This window comes from Parus major, chromosome Z (genome assembly GCF_001522545.3).
Source record: "Parus major isolate Abel chromosome Z, Parus_major1.1, whole genome shotgun sequence".
Taxonomy (NCBI): Eukaryota; Metazoa; Chordata; class Aves; order Passeriformes; family Paridae; genus Parus; species Parus major.
The window spans coordinates 48,894,230-48,907,810 of record NC_031799.1 but is presented as its reverse complement, the minus strand read 5'-3'; the positions used below and the strand labels follow the sequence as shown (position 1 = coordinate 48,907,810).

The 13,581-nt window shown below is 38.9% G+C and overlaps 1 protein-coding gene across 3 annotated transcripts in view; it reads left to right on the top strand.

Moving 5' to 3' along the window:
* TEK (TEK receptor tyrosine kinase) overlaps window positions 1-11,188 on the top strand; it is a 41,585-nt gene extending 30,397 nt beyond the window's left edge. For all 3 annotated transcript variants that reach the window (XM_015652719.3, XM_015652721.3, XM_015652720.3), the window contains 10 exons: window positions 118-275; window positions 1,577-1,787; window positions 2,705-2,815; window positions 3,161-3,351; window positions 3,877-3,990; window positions 4,856-4,926; window positions 5,580-5,620; window positions 8,239-8,335; window positions 8,828-8,927; window positions 9,217-11,188. In XM_015652719.3, coding sequence (XP_015508205.1) covers window positions 118-275; window positions 1,577-1,787; window positions 2,705-2,815; window positions 3,161-3,351; window positions 3,877-3,990; window positions 4,856-4,926; window positions 5,580-5,620; window positions 8,239-8,335; window positions 8,828-8,927; window positions 9,217-9,291 — 1,169 coding nt within the window. In that variant the 3' untranslated portion in view covers window positions 9,292-11,188. The remainder of the gene's footprint in view (window positions 1-117; window positions 276-1,576; window positions 1,788-2,704; window positions 2,816-3,160; window positions 3,352-3,876; window positions 3,991-4,855; window positions 4,927-5,579; window positions 5,621-8,238; window positions 8,336-8,827; window positions 8,928-9,216) is intronic.
* The last annotated feature ends 2,393 nt before the right edge of the window (window positions 11,189-13,581 follow it).

Below are 13,581 nucleotides of genomic sequence, written 5' to 3'. Positions count from 1 at the left end.
TCCTTAGGTCTTTAAACAGTTTACAAGACAGCAGTTTTCAGTTATGCATTGTTAATGTATTGCTAAATTCAGAATAAGCTGAAAATGATGGTGAATTCTTATGTCCTTTCTCAACAGCTCCATATGAATCAAAAGGAGGCAAAATGCTGCTTATCGCTATCCTTGGCTCTGCAGGGATGACCTGTGTAACAATTCTCCTGGCCTTTCTCATCATGCTGCAGTTAAAGCGAGCCAACTTCCAGCGTCGAATGGCTCAGGCTTTCCAAAATGTGGTGGTAGGTTTCCAGTTTTCCTGTGTCAGTCTGGTTACTAACTTTAGCTCATCTTTTCCAGTTTGTTTTTTTTTTCCCAATTTCTTTTTCCTGGCATTCCCAAACACTATCTTCTCTTTATGTATGCAATTAGTACTGTTGTAAAGCTTCTCTACTAGTGACCCTGGAGCTAAAGCCATCACAGATTCAGGCTAGGAGGTAGAAAACTTTACTTGAAAAAAAATTTTACAGACCATTTGCTGTTCTTCCTCTTCTGCCTTGTAACACTTGTGTATGACTAGACAGAGTCAAGCCAGTCAAGCCAGACAGAATAGAGGAGCCTGTTCTTCATCTATGAAGTCATGACTGATTTTGAAAACTACAAAATATTAATTGTTGCTTTCAAGCATCAGCAGCTGCTGATACTTGCTCATCCATTTTCAACCCAGGGACAGTAACCAGGGATCTATCAATGGCAACATCATAGTTTTGGCTCTGAGGAAATTGCTGAAGGTCTTAACATCACATGGAGATATCTCTCAGTACACATTTATGTATTTGTATCCTGCTGCAGTCTGGTGCTTTTCTATCACTCTGCTTTCTGGTGCTTTTCTCTGTCTTCAGAGGGGAACCTGTGGAGCAGAAAAAAGCTGGCCCAAAGAGTTCCTTCCTATGTATCTAAATAGATTGTTTCATAAACAGGGATGGGGGACTCACCCAATGATAAAATCAGGCTACAGGCCACACATTATAGCTTTGTCTCCTAGTCCTAAAATTTTCCCAGAGAAGTATTTAATCAGAATGTGTTCACGAGAATGAGAAAAGGAGATATCTCCTTAAGTATGGAGGATAATTTCCTCTCTCTTTTTATTTCCTTGCTTCTTCTTGCCTCACCTCTCCTATTGAGCCTGACCAACACAAGATTAAATTAAGCCTAATATGAGATAAACCTCAAACCTGAGATTTATAACTGGTTTTGAGATAAGTTCTATCACAATATTTTTTCCCACATCCTTCATCTTCAAAATGATTATAAAGCTGTTCAAGAGGCCCAGGTCTAAAAGGTACTTACATGCAAATTAGAAGAATTTTGTGGATATGGGCAGAACTGCTCGTTGCAGTAGGTGTAACTGTCTAATGTACTCACTTGTTTATGTAAGAGATGGATTGATGTGTGTGTGTATGTGTGTGTGTGTGTGTGTGTGTCTGTGTGTGTGTGTGTGTGTGTGTAGATGAGTCAGCATAACTATTTGGGAAATGTAATTGGAGCATTATTCAGTGAAGTAGAAATCACATTTAATGTCATTTGCCTAACTCTGTTGCAGAGAGAAGAGCCAGCTCTGCAGTTTAACTCAGGTACTCTCACTCTGAGTAGGAAAGCCAAAAACAGTCCAGATCCTACTATTTATCCAGTCCTTGAATGGAATGACATAAAATTTCAAGATGTGATTGGGGAAGGTAACTTTGGGCAAGTCCTGAAAGCACGCATTAAGAAAGACGGGTTACGCATGGATGCTGCAATAAAAAGGATGAAAGGTAGTAATGACTAGGGATTCTGTGACTAAAGAATTTTCTTGATTGTGTATTCCAAATGTTTCTCTGTCATACCAAATGCTTAGTAGCCCTCTTCTAACACTAAAATAAATATTCAAAATTGCTAATTAAATTGTATCAGGTGTCACTAGTCCAAGATTTGTCAGCGACTGTATTTCTGCTAGATGGAGTTGGTTTCTATTTCTCCTCAATGGTTGATATGATTAACTATCCTGTATTTTTCAATTCATAGATCAGTATGAGTGAGTTCATCTGCAATGAGAGATGCATTAGATAGACAGGAGTTAGTCTTGGGGCACAGCATTTGTTCACTTCAGCTATTCAGAGACAGCTGCATCTATGCGTGTGTATATATATATACCCACAACATAGGGATCATTAATTTTCTTTTTATTCATTGGGCATGACAGCTACGTTCCAGAGAGATCTATAATACATACAATACTGTAAGAAAGTACATGTTTTATTGTAATTCACTAGATCATTATCTAGGCAAATTGAAAAACACTTTTAAGTGTAATGATTAATTTAAAAAAAGCCAAGGTCTGCATACGAGCAGAAATAATCAACAGCACACAAATGGAAGGATTTTTATGCAGCTACTTTTCATAAGATCTGCTACAACATTTCACACTCTCGGGTAAGGAGAGTGACATAAGGAGAGTGGGTAAAGATGCTTCATTTCTTGCAGATAGCTTCTACAGACACTCATCCCTCACATTTTTTATCTCTGATTGAAAAATCCTACCTTTTCCTGTAAATACCAATGTACCTTATAGTTTTTCTACTAGGGTTGAAACAGTAGTGGCCCAAGCAACTCAGAGTCCTCATAATTAAAAAGAATATTGTTATAAATTCAGTTCAAAGTAAAACAAACACATGCTTTTTTACATTTTCAGAGTATGCCTCAAAAGATGATCACAGAGATTTTGCTGGAGAACTTGAAGTTCTTTGTAAACTTGGTCATCATCCCAACATCATAAATCTTTTGGGAGCATGTGAACATAGGGGTAAGATGTTATTGAATACATGTACTTTTAAAATTAATTTTAAAAACCCCTCTCTATATATAGCCCACCCAGTCCTGAGAAATACTAACAGGTCTCTGTACAACATTTGCTAAAAGGTCGGATAAACTTGTGTTTGGATCTACAAGCCCACATTAATATGCCAGAAATGATGTTCAACCCTAGCTCTAAATTCTCCTCTACTCTTATAAATTACCCTGTTTGACATTTCCCTCCAGTCTGTTTTATGTTTATTTCCTTTTTTCAGTCAGGGTAGTGTAAATTTCCAAAGACTCTTACTGATGATCTCTTACTTTGTGATATGCTCACTATCTGATGTCTCATTAGGATATCTTTACCTTGCTATTGAATATGCCCCCCATGGAAATTTACTGGACTTCCTTCGGAAAAGCAGAGTTCTAGAGACAGATCCGGCCTTTGCTATTGCCAACAGTACTGCATCTACACTCTCATCTCAGCAACTTCTGCATTTTGCAGCAGATGTTGCCAGAGGGATGGACTACTTGAGCCAGAAACAGGTCAGTCTTAACTCTCCACCCATTGAAAGCATGGCAAATACTTTTCCAAGGAATATCTCCTTTAATTAAATTAAATTTTAATTTTAGTTTCTATAGCACACACTGAATGAGATTATTTTTTTGTCTCCATTTAAACCCATCAAACACTATGTCATGGGGAATCATGGAAGAGACATTAAAACTTTAAACAACATGGTAGTTAACTGCTTTCATCTTCAGATAAAGTTTAAAATGTTATTGGTAGTGATATACCAAGCCAATTTCTTTATTTTCTTATTCCAGATGTTTGCAATTTTCAATATAGCAGTAAAGTAATACATATCAAACTAATTTATAATGATTTCTCTATTTTATTAATAATTATTATTATTATTATTAGTAGTAGTAGTAGTAGTAGTAGTACTACTACTACTACTACTATACTAGTAGCACTACTACCACTACTAGTAGTACTAGTAGTACTACTACTTATAGTAGTAGTACTAGTACTACTACTACTACCTTTATTTTTTATTTTTTTTTTAGTTTATTCATCGAGATTTGGCAGCAAGAAACATCTTGGTTGGAGAAAATTATGTGGCAAAAATAGCTGACTTTGGCTTATCAAGAGGTCAAGAAGTTTATGTTAAGAAGACCATGGTAAGGATCAAAACAAATTGATACAGTCTGTTCTCTTAATTTTGCTTTCTTATTTCTTAACCTGTGTTTTCATATTAACAACAATGCAAGCTTACTGGTAGTACAGAACTGATTATTTAAATTTTATTAATTAACATGTAAAATAAGCATGTTCATTAATATACACATAAATACATCTACTTGTAAATAAATCTTATACCATGTCTATTATATAAAATGTAATTTAAATTTATATGAATATGGATGACAGTAAAATAGATGAGTCAAACTGGTATAATTCTATTAAACAAGGCCAAAGTTAGCAAGAAGGTAACCAGAGGTACATCAGGATGTGTCCAGAGCTAATACTTTGAAAGATCTGAAAGAGGAAGATATGTAATATGGAGCATGTAGCTATAGACCAGAAAGAGCACTGTGTTGTCAAGGTAACAGGATGGTCAAATGCATCATCTGAGGTATTATTTACATTTCACCATGATGCTGATTGGATAATTTTTTTATTAGCTTTCATGTGAATTGTTCCTTTGGGGAGCAAATCAAATAATCATAGGATCATGGAATGATTTGTTTGGAAAGCATCTAGCTCCAACCCCACCTTTCACTATACCAGGTTACTCAGAGCCCCATCCAACTTGGCTTTGAACACTCCCACATCCACAGCTTCTCTGGGCAACCTGTTCCAGTGTCTCACCACTCTCACAATAAAGAATTTCTTCTGTAAAACTGCACAAGTTTAGTAAGTTTATTTACTTGATAAAGTTTACTTGCATAAAGTCAGTTTTCATTAAGGTAACGCAGAACGATTGTTGGCATACAATTGCTACACCAAGAACTGAAAAATAAACTCCCATTAAATAATTTCTAGGGACGGCTTCCAGTCCGATGGATGGCAATTGAATCTTTGAATTACAGTGTTTACACCACAAATAGTGATGTGTAAGTATGCATTCAAGTGGCATTTTTTAAACAAATAAATATTTTTCCATACCAAGGAAAGTTTGGCAGCTAGCATAAGACATCCACTCCTAACTCAAAATAATCAGTAGTCACATCATAAATGAACAATGGAAGTAAAAAATAAAACCCATAACAAAAAAGTTACTTTTATTTCTCCATCAGGGTCTGATGAAGTTCTGTGTTCACAATCTACTTGAATGTGCCCCACTACTTTATCTGTACTTCTCTTTCAAAACTGGAGACCTGATGAATATTTGGGAAACCCAGAGGAAATTTTTATTTTATTTAGGAAACTATAAATTGTATTTAGAAAAGCAATCCTGTAATTACAGTATTTGCTGAAAGTTCAGAATCTGATAAAGATCTTTGGCTGACTCAGAGCGAATTAATTTTGCTAATTTTCCTGCTTTCTGACTCTACAAGCCCCATCATTATACAAAAATTTATAAAAATACAAAAAAACATACCACACTTCTCTGTATTCCCTGAATACTAGCAGAACTACCTAGTTTTAATTTAATTTTTAATAGTTTTTTAATTTTAATAATTTTTAAATTGTATTTTAATTTTAAAGTTTTAATAATTTTAAAATATTAACTCTTGTTGCACTTCATAATATCCCTCTGTTGCAGATGGTCATATGGTGTCCTCTTATGGGAAATTGTTAGTTTAGGTAAGTATTTGAATTTTGTATTGCACAAATAAACAATCTGCACCAAGGCAGTTCTATCCACTCAGTCTTTTAAAAATATTGCTTCACAATAGATTTCAATTTTCTTTCTGTTTTATTCTACTACATTTTATTTAGGTTCAGTATGCTTGGAAATGCAGTTGTCAAATTTTCAATTCAGGTACCATTTTAAATCAGAAAGAACTATAATGACCATGTTTTCATTACACTATAAAACCCAGGCCATACCTAAATATAAACTTCAGGGTATCATATGTTCATAAATCTATGGGCCCAGATGGGATCTATCCCAGGGTGATTCGGGAGATGGCAGATGAGTTTGCAAATTCATTCATCATTTACCAACATTCCTGGCTCACTGGTGAGGTTCCAGATGACTGGAAGCTGGCCAGTGTGACACTCATTCACAAAAAGGGTGGGAAGGAGGATCCTGGTAATTACAGGCCAGTCAGCCTGACCTCAGTACCCAGTAAGGTAATGGATCAGTTTATACTGAGTGCCATCACACAGCACTTACAGGATGGCCAAGGTATCAGACCCAGCCAGCATGGGTTTAGGAGGGGTAGGTCATGTTTGACCAACCTGGTCTCCTTTTATGACCAGGTGACTCACCTGGTGGATGCAGCAAAGGCTGTGGATGTTGTCTGTTTGGACTTCAGCAAGGCCTTTGACACTGTCTCCCACAGCACACTCCTGGCAAAGCTGGCAGCCCACAGCTTGGACAGGAGCACTCTGTGCTGGGTTAGGAACTGGCTGGATGGTCTGGCCCAGAGAGTGGTGGTGAGTGGTGCTGCATCCAGCTGGGGGCTGGGCACCAGTGGTGTCCCTCAGGGGTCTGTGCTGGGGCCAGTTCTGGTCACTGTTTTTATTGATGACATGGATGAGAGTATTGAGTTTTACATTAGTAAATTTGCAGATGACACCAAGCTGGGAGCGTGTGTTGGTCTGTTGGAAGGTAGGAGGGCTCTGTGGAGAGACCTGGAACAGTTGGGTGGATTGGCAGAGTTCCAATAGGATGGAGTTTAGTAAGTCCAAGTGCTGGGTCCTGCATTTTGGGCACAATAACCCTCTTCAGTGTAGCCTTGGGATGGTGTGGCTGGACAGTGCCCAGGCAGAAAGGGACCTGGGGGTGGCCGGTGACAGCCAGCTGAACACAAGCCAGCAGTGTGCACTGGTGGCCAAGAAGGCCAATGGCCCCTGGCCTGTATCAGGAATGGTGTGGCCAGCTGGAGCAGAGAGGTCATTCTCCCCCTGCACTTGGCACTGGTGAGGCCACACCTGGAGTTCTGTGTCCAGTTCTGGCTCCTCAGTTCAGGAAGGACATTGAGACACTTGAGCACATCCAGAGGAGGCAACGAGGCTGGTGAGGGGCTTGGAACACAAACCCTGTGAGGAACAACTGAGGGAGCTGGGGCTGTTTAGCCTGGAGAAAAGGAGGCTCAGAGGGACCTTATCACTCTCTACAACTTCCTGAAGGGTGGTTGTAGGCAGGTTGGTCCCTTTCTCCGGGCAACAACTGACAGAATGAGGGAACACAGTCTTAAGCTGTGCCAAGGGAAATATAGGTGGGATATTAGGAAAAACCTTTTTACAGGAAAGGTGATAAAGTATTGGAATGGTCTGCCTGGGGAAGTGGTGGAGTCACCATCTCTGTATCCGTTTAGAAAAAGACTGGCTGTGGCACTCAGTGCCATGGTTTAGTTGAGGTGTTAGGGCATGGGTTGGACTCGATGATCTTGAAGGTCTCTTCCAACCTAGTGATTCTGTGATTCTGTGATATGATATATAGCCTTAATACAACATGTTTTGAGTTTGGTGGGTGGCTTTCCTGCATTTTAAATCAAGTCTCATATTTTAATGATATTGCAGAGTGGAGGCGTAATCACCTCCTACTCCACATATTCATGAAGAAAATATTTGAACATTAACCTTCAAATGAAATTTAGAGGTCATTTCTGCAGATGCCTCTACCCATAATGATTGTGATACAGCCTTTCACTACTCAAAATTCTTGTGTTACACCTCTCTTGTGATTTGCCCTGGATATGTGTTCTTGGTCTGCTGGCCAGGAGAAGCTACTGACTGTAGTGCACATTTCTGACCAGATTGACCATGAACTCTGGATTTCTGATTTCTTCCTGGCTTTCCTTACTAAGTGGGTTTGCAGTAGATATGGATGCAGTGGAAAAATCAAGAGTCTAAGCAACCAAATACCTGCAGAAAGAGGCAAAAATAGCTGACAGTAAGAGCTCCATTGGGTCCATACCAGATATTATTATTGTGATGCTAGTGAAGAAGTAACTTGCCCAGTGACATCAATGCTATTGAAAAAATACTTTGAATACAATCAGATCCTGGCTACCAGACTTGTAGAGAAAATTAGGCTGGCCCCACAGAGGAGAAAATTGACACTTAGTTTTATTTTTCTTTTTCATATTGTGCATCAAGCAGTAAGGAAGCATTAACAATAAAATGTAGCTGCAAAATATTCTCTAATTTTAAATTAATTTAGCTGTTACTATGTTAGTTCATTTCTACTATGAAATTAAACTTTCTTTTATTAAAACCTACTTCTATTCATGACAATGGTTAAACTTTAGGTGGAACACCATATTGTGGAATGACATGTGCAGAACTATATGAAAAACTCCCTCAAGGGTACCGACTGGAAAAGCCTCTCAACTGTGATGATGAAGTGTGAGTATTGCCTCAGAAAAAACCCAAAAAGAAACAGAATAACACAACCTCAGCTATGGAAAATAGATAATTTCTACAAGGAACTAATAAACATTTTTTTTTACTGGAAAATATAAAAAACACATTAAAAAATTAAAAAGGCACACAAAATATAAAAACTACATAAAAAAAATTTAAAACTGCACAAGTCCTTTTGTAAACAGCATATACTGGTAACTTGCCATTAATACTTTCCCAGGCTCTCTGTTCCAGTGAGTTATCCTGTTCTTTACATAATATGCCAGGGTTTAGCTGAAAGAGAGATTTTTGATTATTCCAGAGTAAAAGAAAGTTCTTTTCAAACAGCAACCAACTGTGGAAAATATACCTTCAGCTATATATAAATCCATTTCCCTCTGAAAAGTGGAATGTACACAATCTTTAAATTATCAAAAATTTGTAACTTTAACCTATGTATCTAAATTATCAAATGCTGGTGCTGGATTTTTAAAGGTATGACCTAATGAGACAGTGCTGGAAAGAGAAACCATATGAAAGACCATCGTTTGCCCAGATACTGGTGGCATTGAACAGGATGTTAGAAGACAGGAAGGTAAGAATAAAACTTTATTTTATATAAATATAAATATAAATATAAATATAAATATAAATATAAATATAAATATAAATATAAATATAAATATAAATATAAATATAAATNATATAAATATAAATATAAATATAAATATAAATATAAATATAAATATAAATATAAATATAAATATAAATATATATACACTTAAATTATAAAAATAATTAGGCTGTGCATAATTACTATATTATTTAGGGTTCTTGAAGTAATGCACCTTGCATCATACCTTCTCTGTTTATTTCCTTTTCAGACCTATGTGAATACTACTCTATATGAGAAATTTACTTATGCAGGCATTGATTGCTCCGCTGAAGAAGCTGCTTAAGACGGACAAATCTTCATTCATCAATGATGTATTACAGAAAACCAAAATTCAATCTGCTCAAGCCCAAAATGTGATGTGCTGTGTAGAACTGTATATAGCTCTAACTATATATAATACAGCAATACTATTTTACCACAGTTATGTGTGTGTATATCACACAGTAACCTCTGCCTTCACAGGCTGTAGAAGTGTATATACTGTCCAAAGCAGGTATAGATAGAAGTCATGAAAGTCATCAGTTTCATATGCAGGGTGTTCTTTTTTCCTGAGTCATGTAGATATAATGTCTACATGCATATTGTAATGCATTAGGTATTGTCATCTTAGTGGGGTTTTTTATATTTTCCAAGAGCTATCATAGCAAAGTGGTAACTTATTGCAGTATTCCATATACATTTCACTGTGTTTGAAACAAAAATGCTTGGCAGTTGCAGTGCAACAACGGAAGTTGTAATCCAGTGTGTTCAACAAGGATAATTAAGACAGACTCCTGTTTGAATGCAAAAGTCAGCTAGTAGAAATAACCTAGTCAAAAGTTCTGTTGACACTCATAAGATATAAGGCATGCTATTGCTCTTTCATTGCATAGTGTGACTGTCAGTTTTTGCCCATATGCAAAATATACATATATTTTGAAGTGTTTAATACTATCAGAGGCAGCCATACTGAAGTATTCATGAAGCGTAGTGTTGAGGAGCATACTACGTGTTGTAAACAACATTTTTACAACTCACCTAGATATACATGAGACTTATTCAATTTGCATTTCATTAAATAATTTCACTGCATAATTATAAATTACTACATATTGTATACAAGCAGGGCTTACTTACTTCTGCTTATTTTACCCTCTTATTCTGTCTGTAGTGTGGTATGGCCTCTCAAAAATATCATACTCAAATGCTTCAAAACAGTGATATTTGACCTGCCAGAAAGGCCACTAGTCCTTAGGTAAGACAAATAGAAGCAGGATTGGCTTGAACTTCTGGTGTAAAGCCAAGTACAAGGGACTTGGTGGATTTACCCTATCCAAATTTCACATATTAGCCAACTTCATATTTTGCACATATCTTCCCTTCTTGCCCCTGACTTACCAGTTCATAACTGTCCATCAGACCGCAATGATTTCCCAGCTGGTTGCATCAGGTCATCCCCTAAGACTTCGAGAAAGATGCTTGAGAAAGTGCAAGATTTCCCCTTCTGATTCGTAATTTCTGGATGGATATGTGTTTGGTTACAAGGTGGGGGTATCACAGGAGAGTATAGAGTAACATTAATAATATACACCAGACTGACTCAAATAGAAACACCAAGAGCACATTTAAAAGGGAATAAGCCAACAAACAAGGATGCTGAGATGACTTGTGTGGCCTTGAGATAGGCAGAACTTGCACTGTAAACCAGGTGCTAGATGTAAACTAGGAGTTTATTATTGGGGATTAAAATAAGTTTACTTATAGAATATTAGAAATTATCTGTGTAGGCTTAAGTTTAATTGCAACTTGCTTTCAGCTTAGCATGAGAGGGTCCTGATCAAAACTTAGTGTAGGTGAACTTTAAATGAACTCTATTATCATAATGGCTAAGCAGGGGAGAAAAGAGAGAAAGACTGGTTATCTTCTGATAAGGGCTGAGACCCTGGAGGGCCCCAAGACTGCCCCAAGCTGGAAGATAAGAGCAGTTAATGGCACATGAATATGGAGAATCCAATGAGGTGTTAGAAGATGCCAGACCATAAATCACTGTAGGACTAAGAAGCTCAAGTAGGGCACTTGAGGAGTGTTTGAAGGTCGGGTGTACAGACTGTAAGGGTATAAAGGCCCAGGGATTTCTTTGGTCAGGGTCTCTCTCTGGTGGCACCCAGCTCAAACTGAAATAAACCAACTCTGCCTTAGAACCCAGGGTCCAATCTCATCTTTCACATTTACAAGAAGCACATAGATTCACTGGACCAAGGGACAGCTCAAAAAATAAGAAAAAAAAAAGAGAATAAACAAATTCCAGCACATTTTTCAAAATCTCCACTCAGCCAGTGGTTTTTGAAGCATGGGCATTGCAATTTGCATTTGAACTAGATTCTTACCAGTCAGTGAGGTGAATAAGAATGTACCTGCAAGGGTGTTTTCTAGACTGCTAGACAAGGCTGGCTAACAACATCTGCTGGAATTGCTCCATTTTCTGTACAGATTTTTTCACAGGGACAAAGAGGTTCTTGTGTCATACTCTCATACATTTCTAACAAGCAGACAAAAATGACTATTCTGCTACTTGATGGGAACCTCTCCTGTGGCAAATTTTTACCTAACTAAATATAACTAAACATAACTACAGCGTCATAACTAAAGCATCAGAGACACGTTCATCAACTCAATAGCTCTTAATACTGTCTGCATTTTAAGTGCTTAAGTCTCAATGTAAATTTACCTGAAGGACAATTAGGTCTCCTTATAAATCTTCTTATTATATTCTTATGTTCCTTTATATGTGCCACACAACAATTTTCTACATTTCTTCCCTGGTCACACCTGTGAGATGTAGGGAACTGGTTGTAATGGATGTAAAGAAAGCAAGAAAAAGCAGTTTAAACAGAATGTGGAACTTAGTAGATGGTGGTATAAGGAAACATTTCGTTAAAAATGGGCAAGTCCCACCAGATATGAGACAGAAACCAGGTGGTCAGGCTACATGACAAAGGGATTAGGAAAACAGAGAAACCACAACTATTCCAACGTTTGGAACCATCATTAGCCACTGTCTCACTTTTTAAGAAGTCTTAGCATTCTTCGTAAAAAAGCATTGCATGGAATCAATGGTGACTTATGGCACCTGCTGCTGTGCTACAAGAGAAGTTAGCAGCATTACCTAGCATGGATATACAGAGAGGGACCTAAAGCAAATGACTTTGTGCCACTTTCTCTCAAAGGTCAAAACTCTCAGCAGACACAGATGGAAGAGACTGACGTGCTCCCTGTTTGCTGTGTTGATGCACACCCAGCTGGCACAGCTTTCCCTGATGGAGAATAACAACAAGGGACAGCTCCCTCACACCCATGCAGCCCAGAGATCTGCAGGACATCATCAGCCCCTGGCTTTGTAAGTGACCAGTTCTGCTGGGATGTAAGCCAACCACCAAATCCTGGCTGACTTCAGTGGCAGCAGCAGCAGCAGCAGCAGCAGCAGCAGTCCCTGCATCTGGTCCCCAGATCTGGGGCTGGGCTGGACAGAGGAGGCACACGGCACACTGTTCCTGAAGAATGTGACTTTGGAAACAAGCACCTGCCACTGTCCCCTGTTGTTTGCAGTAGGGTCACACCAGCCAGAGGCACCGGGCAGCCCTCCATGCCACGTGGGACAGCAGATGCCAGGCCCTGGCCTCCAGGACCAAACAGAGGGAGAAACTCGCTCTCCAGATGGAGCTTCCAGATTGAAAAGGCTGCAGTGAGCAGCCACCACAAAGGGCAGACACATGAAGCTCTCCTGCACTTTAGCTGTGCCAGCTACACAGCCCAGGGGAGCAGCTGCCGAGTACTGGGACAAAAGAAAGCAGAGAAAGCGGGATAAACCCAGTCAAGCCCAGAGACTTTTCATGATTGCTGAGCCCCAGATGGCCCCCAAGAGTGGCATCAACCACCAGTCCTTCTCTGTTGACAAAGAGCAGGGCCAGTGGGTGCCTTCCTTTGTTGGCCAGGCAACTCCCAGGCTGTTTTCTCTCCACTCCCCTGTACTGCCAGCAGACGTGCCCACTTTCTTGGTTCCACTTGCAGAGCCTCATACCTCTTAGCCATGGCCACCTGGGAAGCAGGAGCAGTCCCAGAGGAGATGTGCCATCTCCACCAGGTAGGAACCACAAGCCTCTCTGTGCACAGCTGAAAGCCTGTATCCCCACAGGATGTTTTGGCTGCCCTGCTCTTCATAGCCTTTTGGCTGCAAATGCAATTGCACTTTCTTCCACATGCAGAAGTTCCACGGCTGGGCAAAAACTTGGCCGCTGGAATGTAATCGAAAGGCAGTGGAGGTTGCACTTGCTAAAGGAAGAACACTCCCAATTCCAAACCACACCAGAAGGTCCATAGGAAGGATATTTCATCTTTAAGAAAGAATGGACAATGCAGAAGGAGAACATAGAGCAGTATTCCCTGGGAGACAAGGAAGGGAATCTTCCAACTGGCTTGAGGGTTTTAAAGATGTTTTTATTCTGGCTGTGAGCTGGCATTGGAGAAAGAAATCCTGAAGTGCACCTGGTCATCTTCTCTGCTTCCTCGATTGCTTCAGTGCAAGTTTCCTTCATTT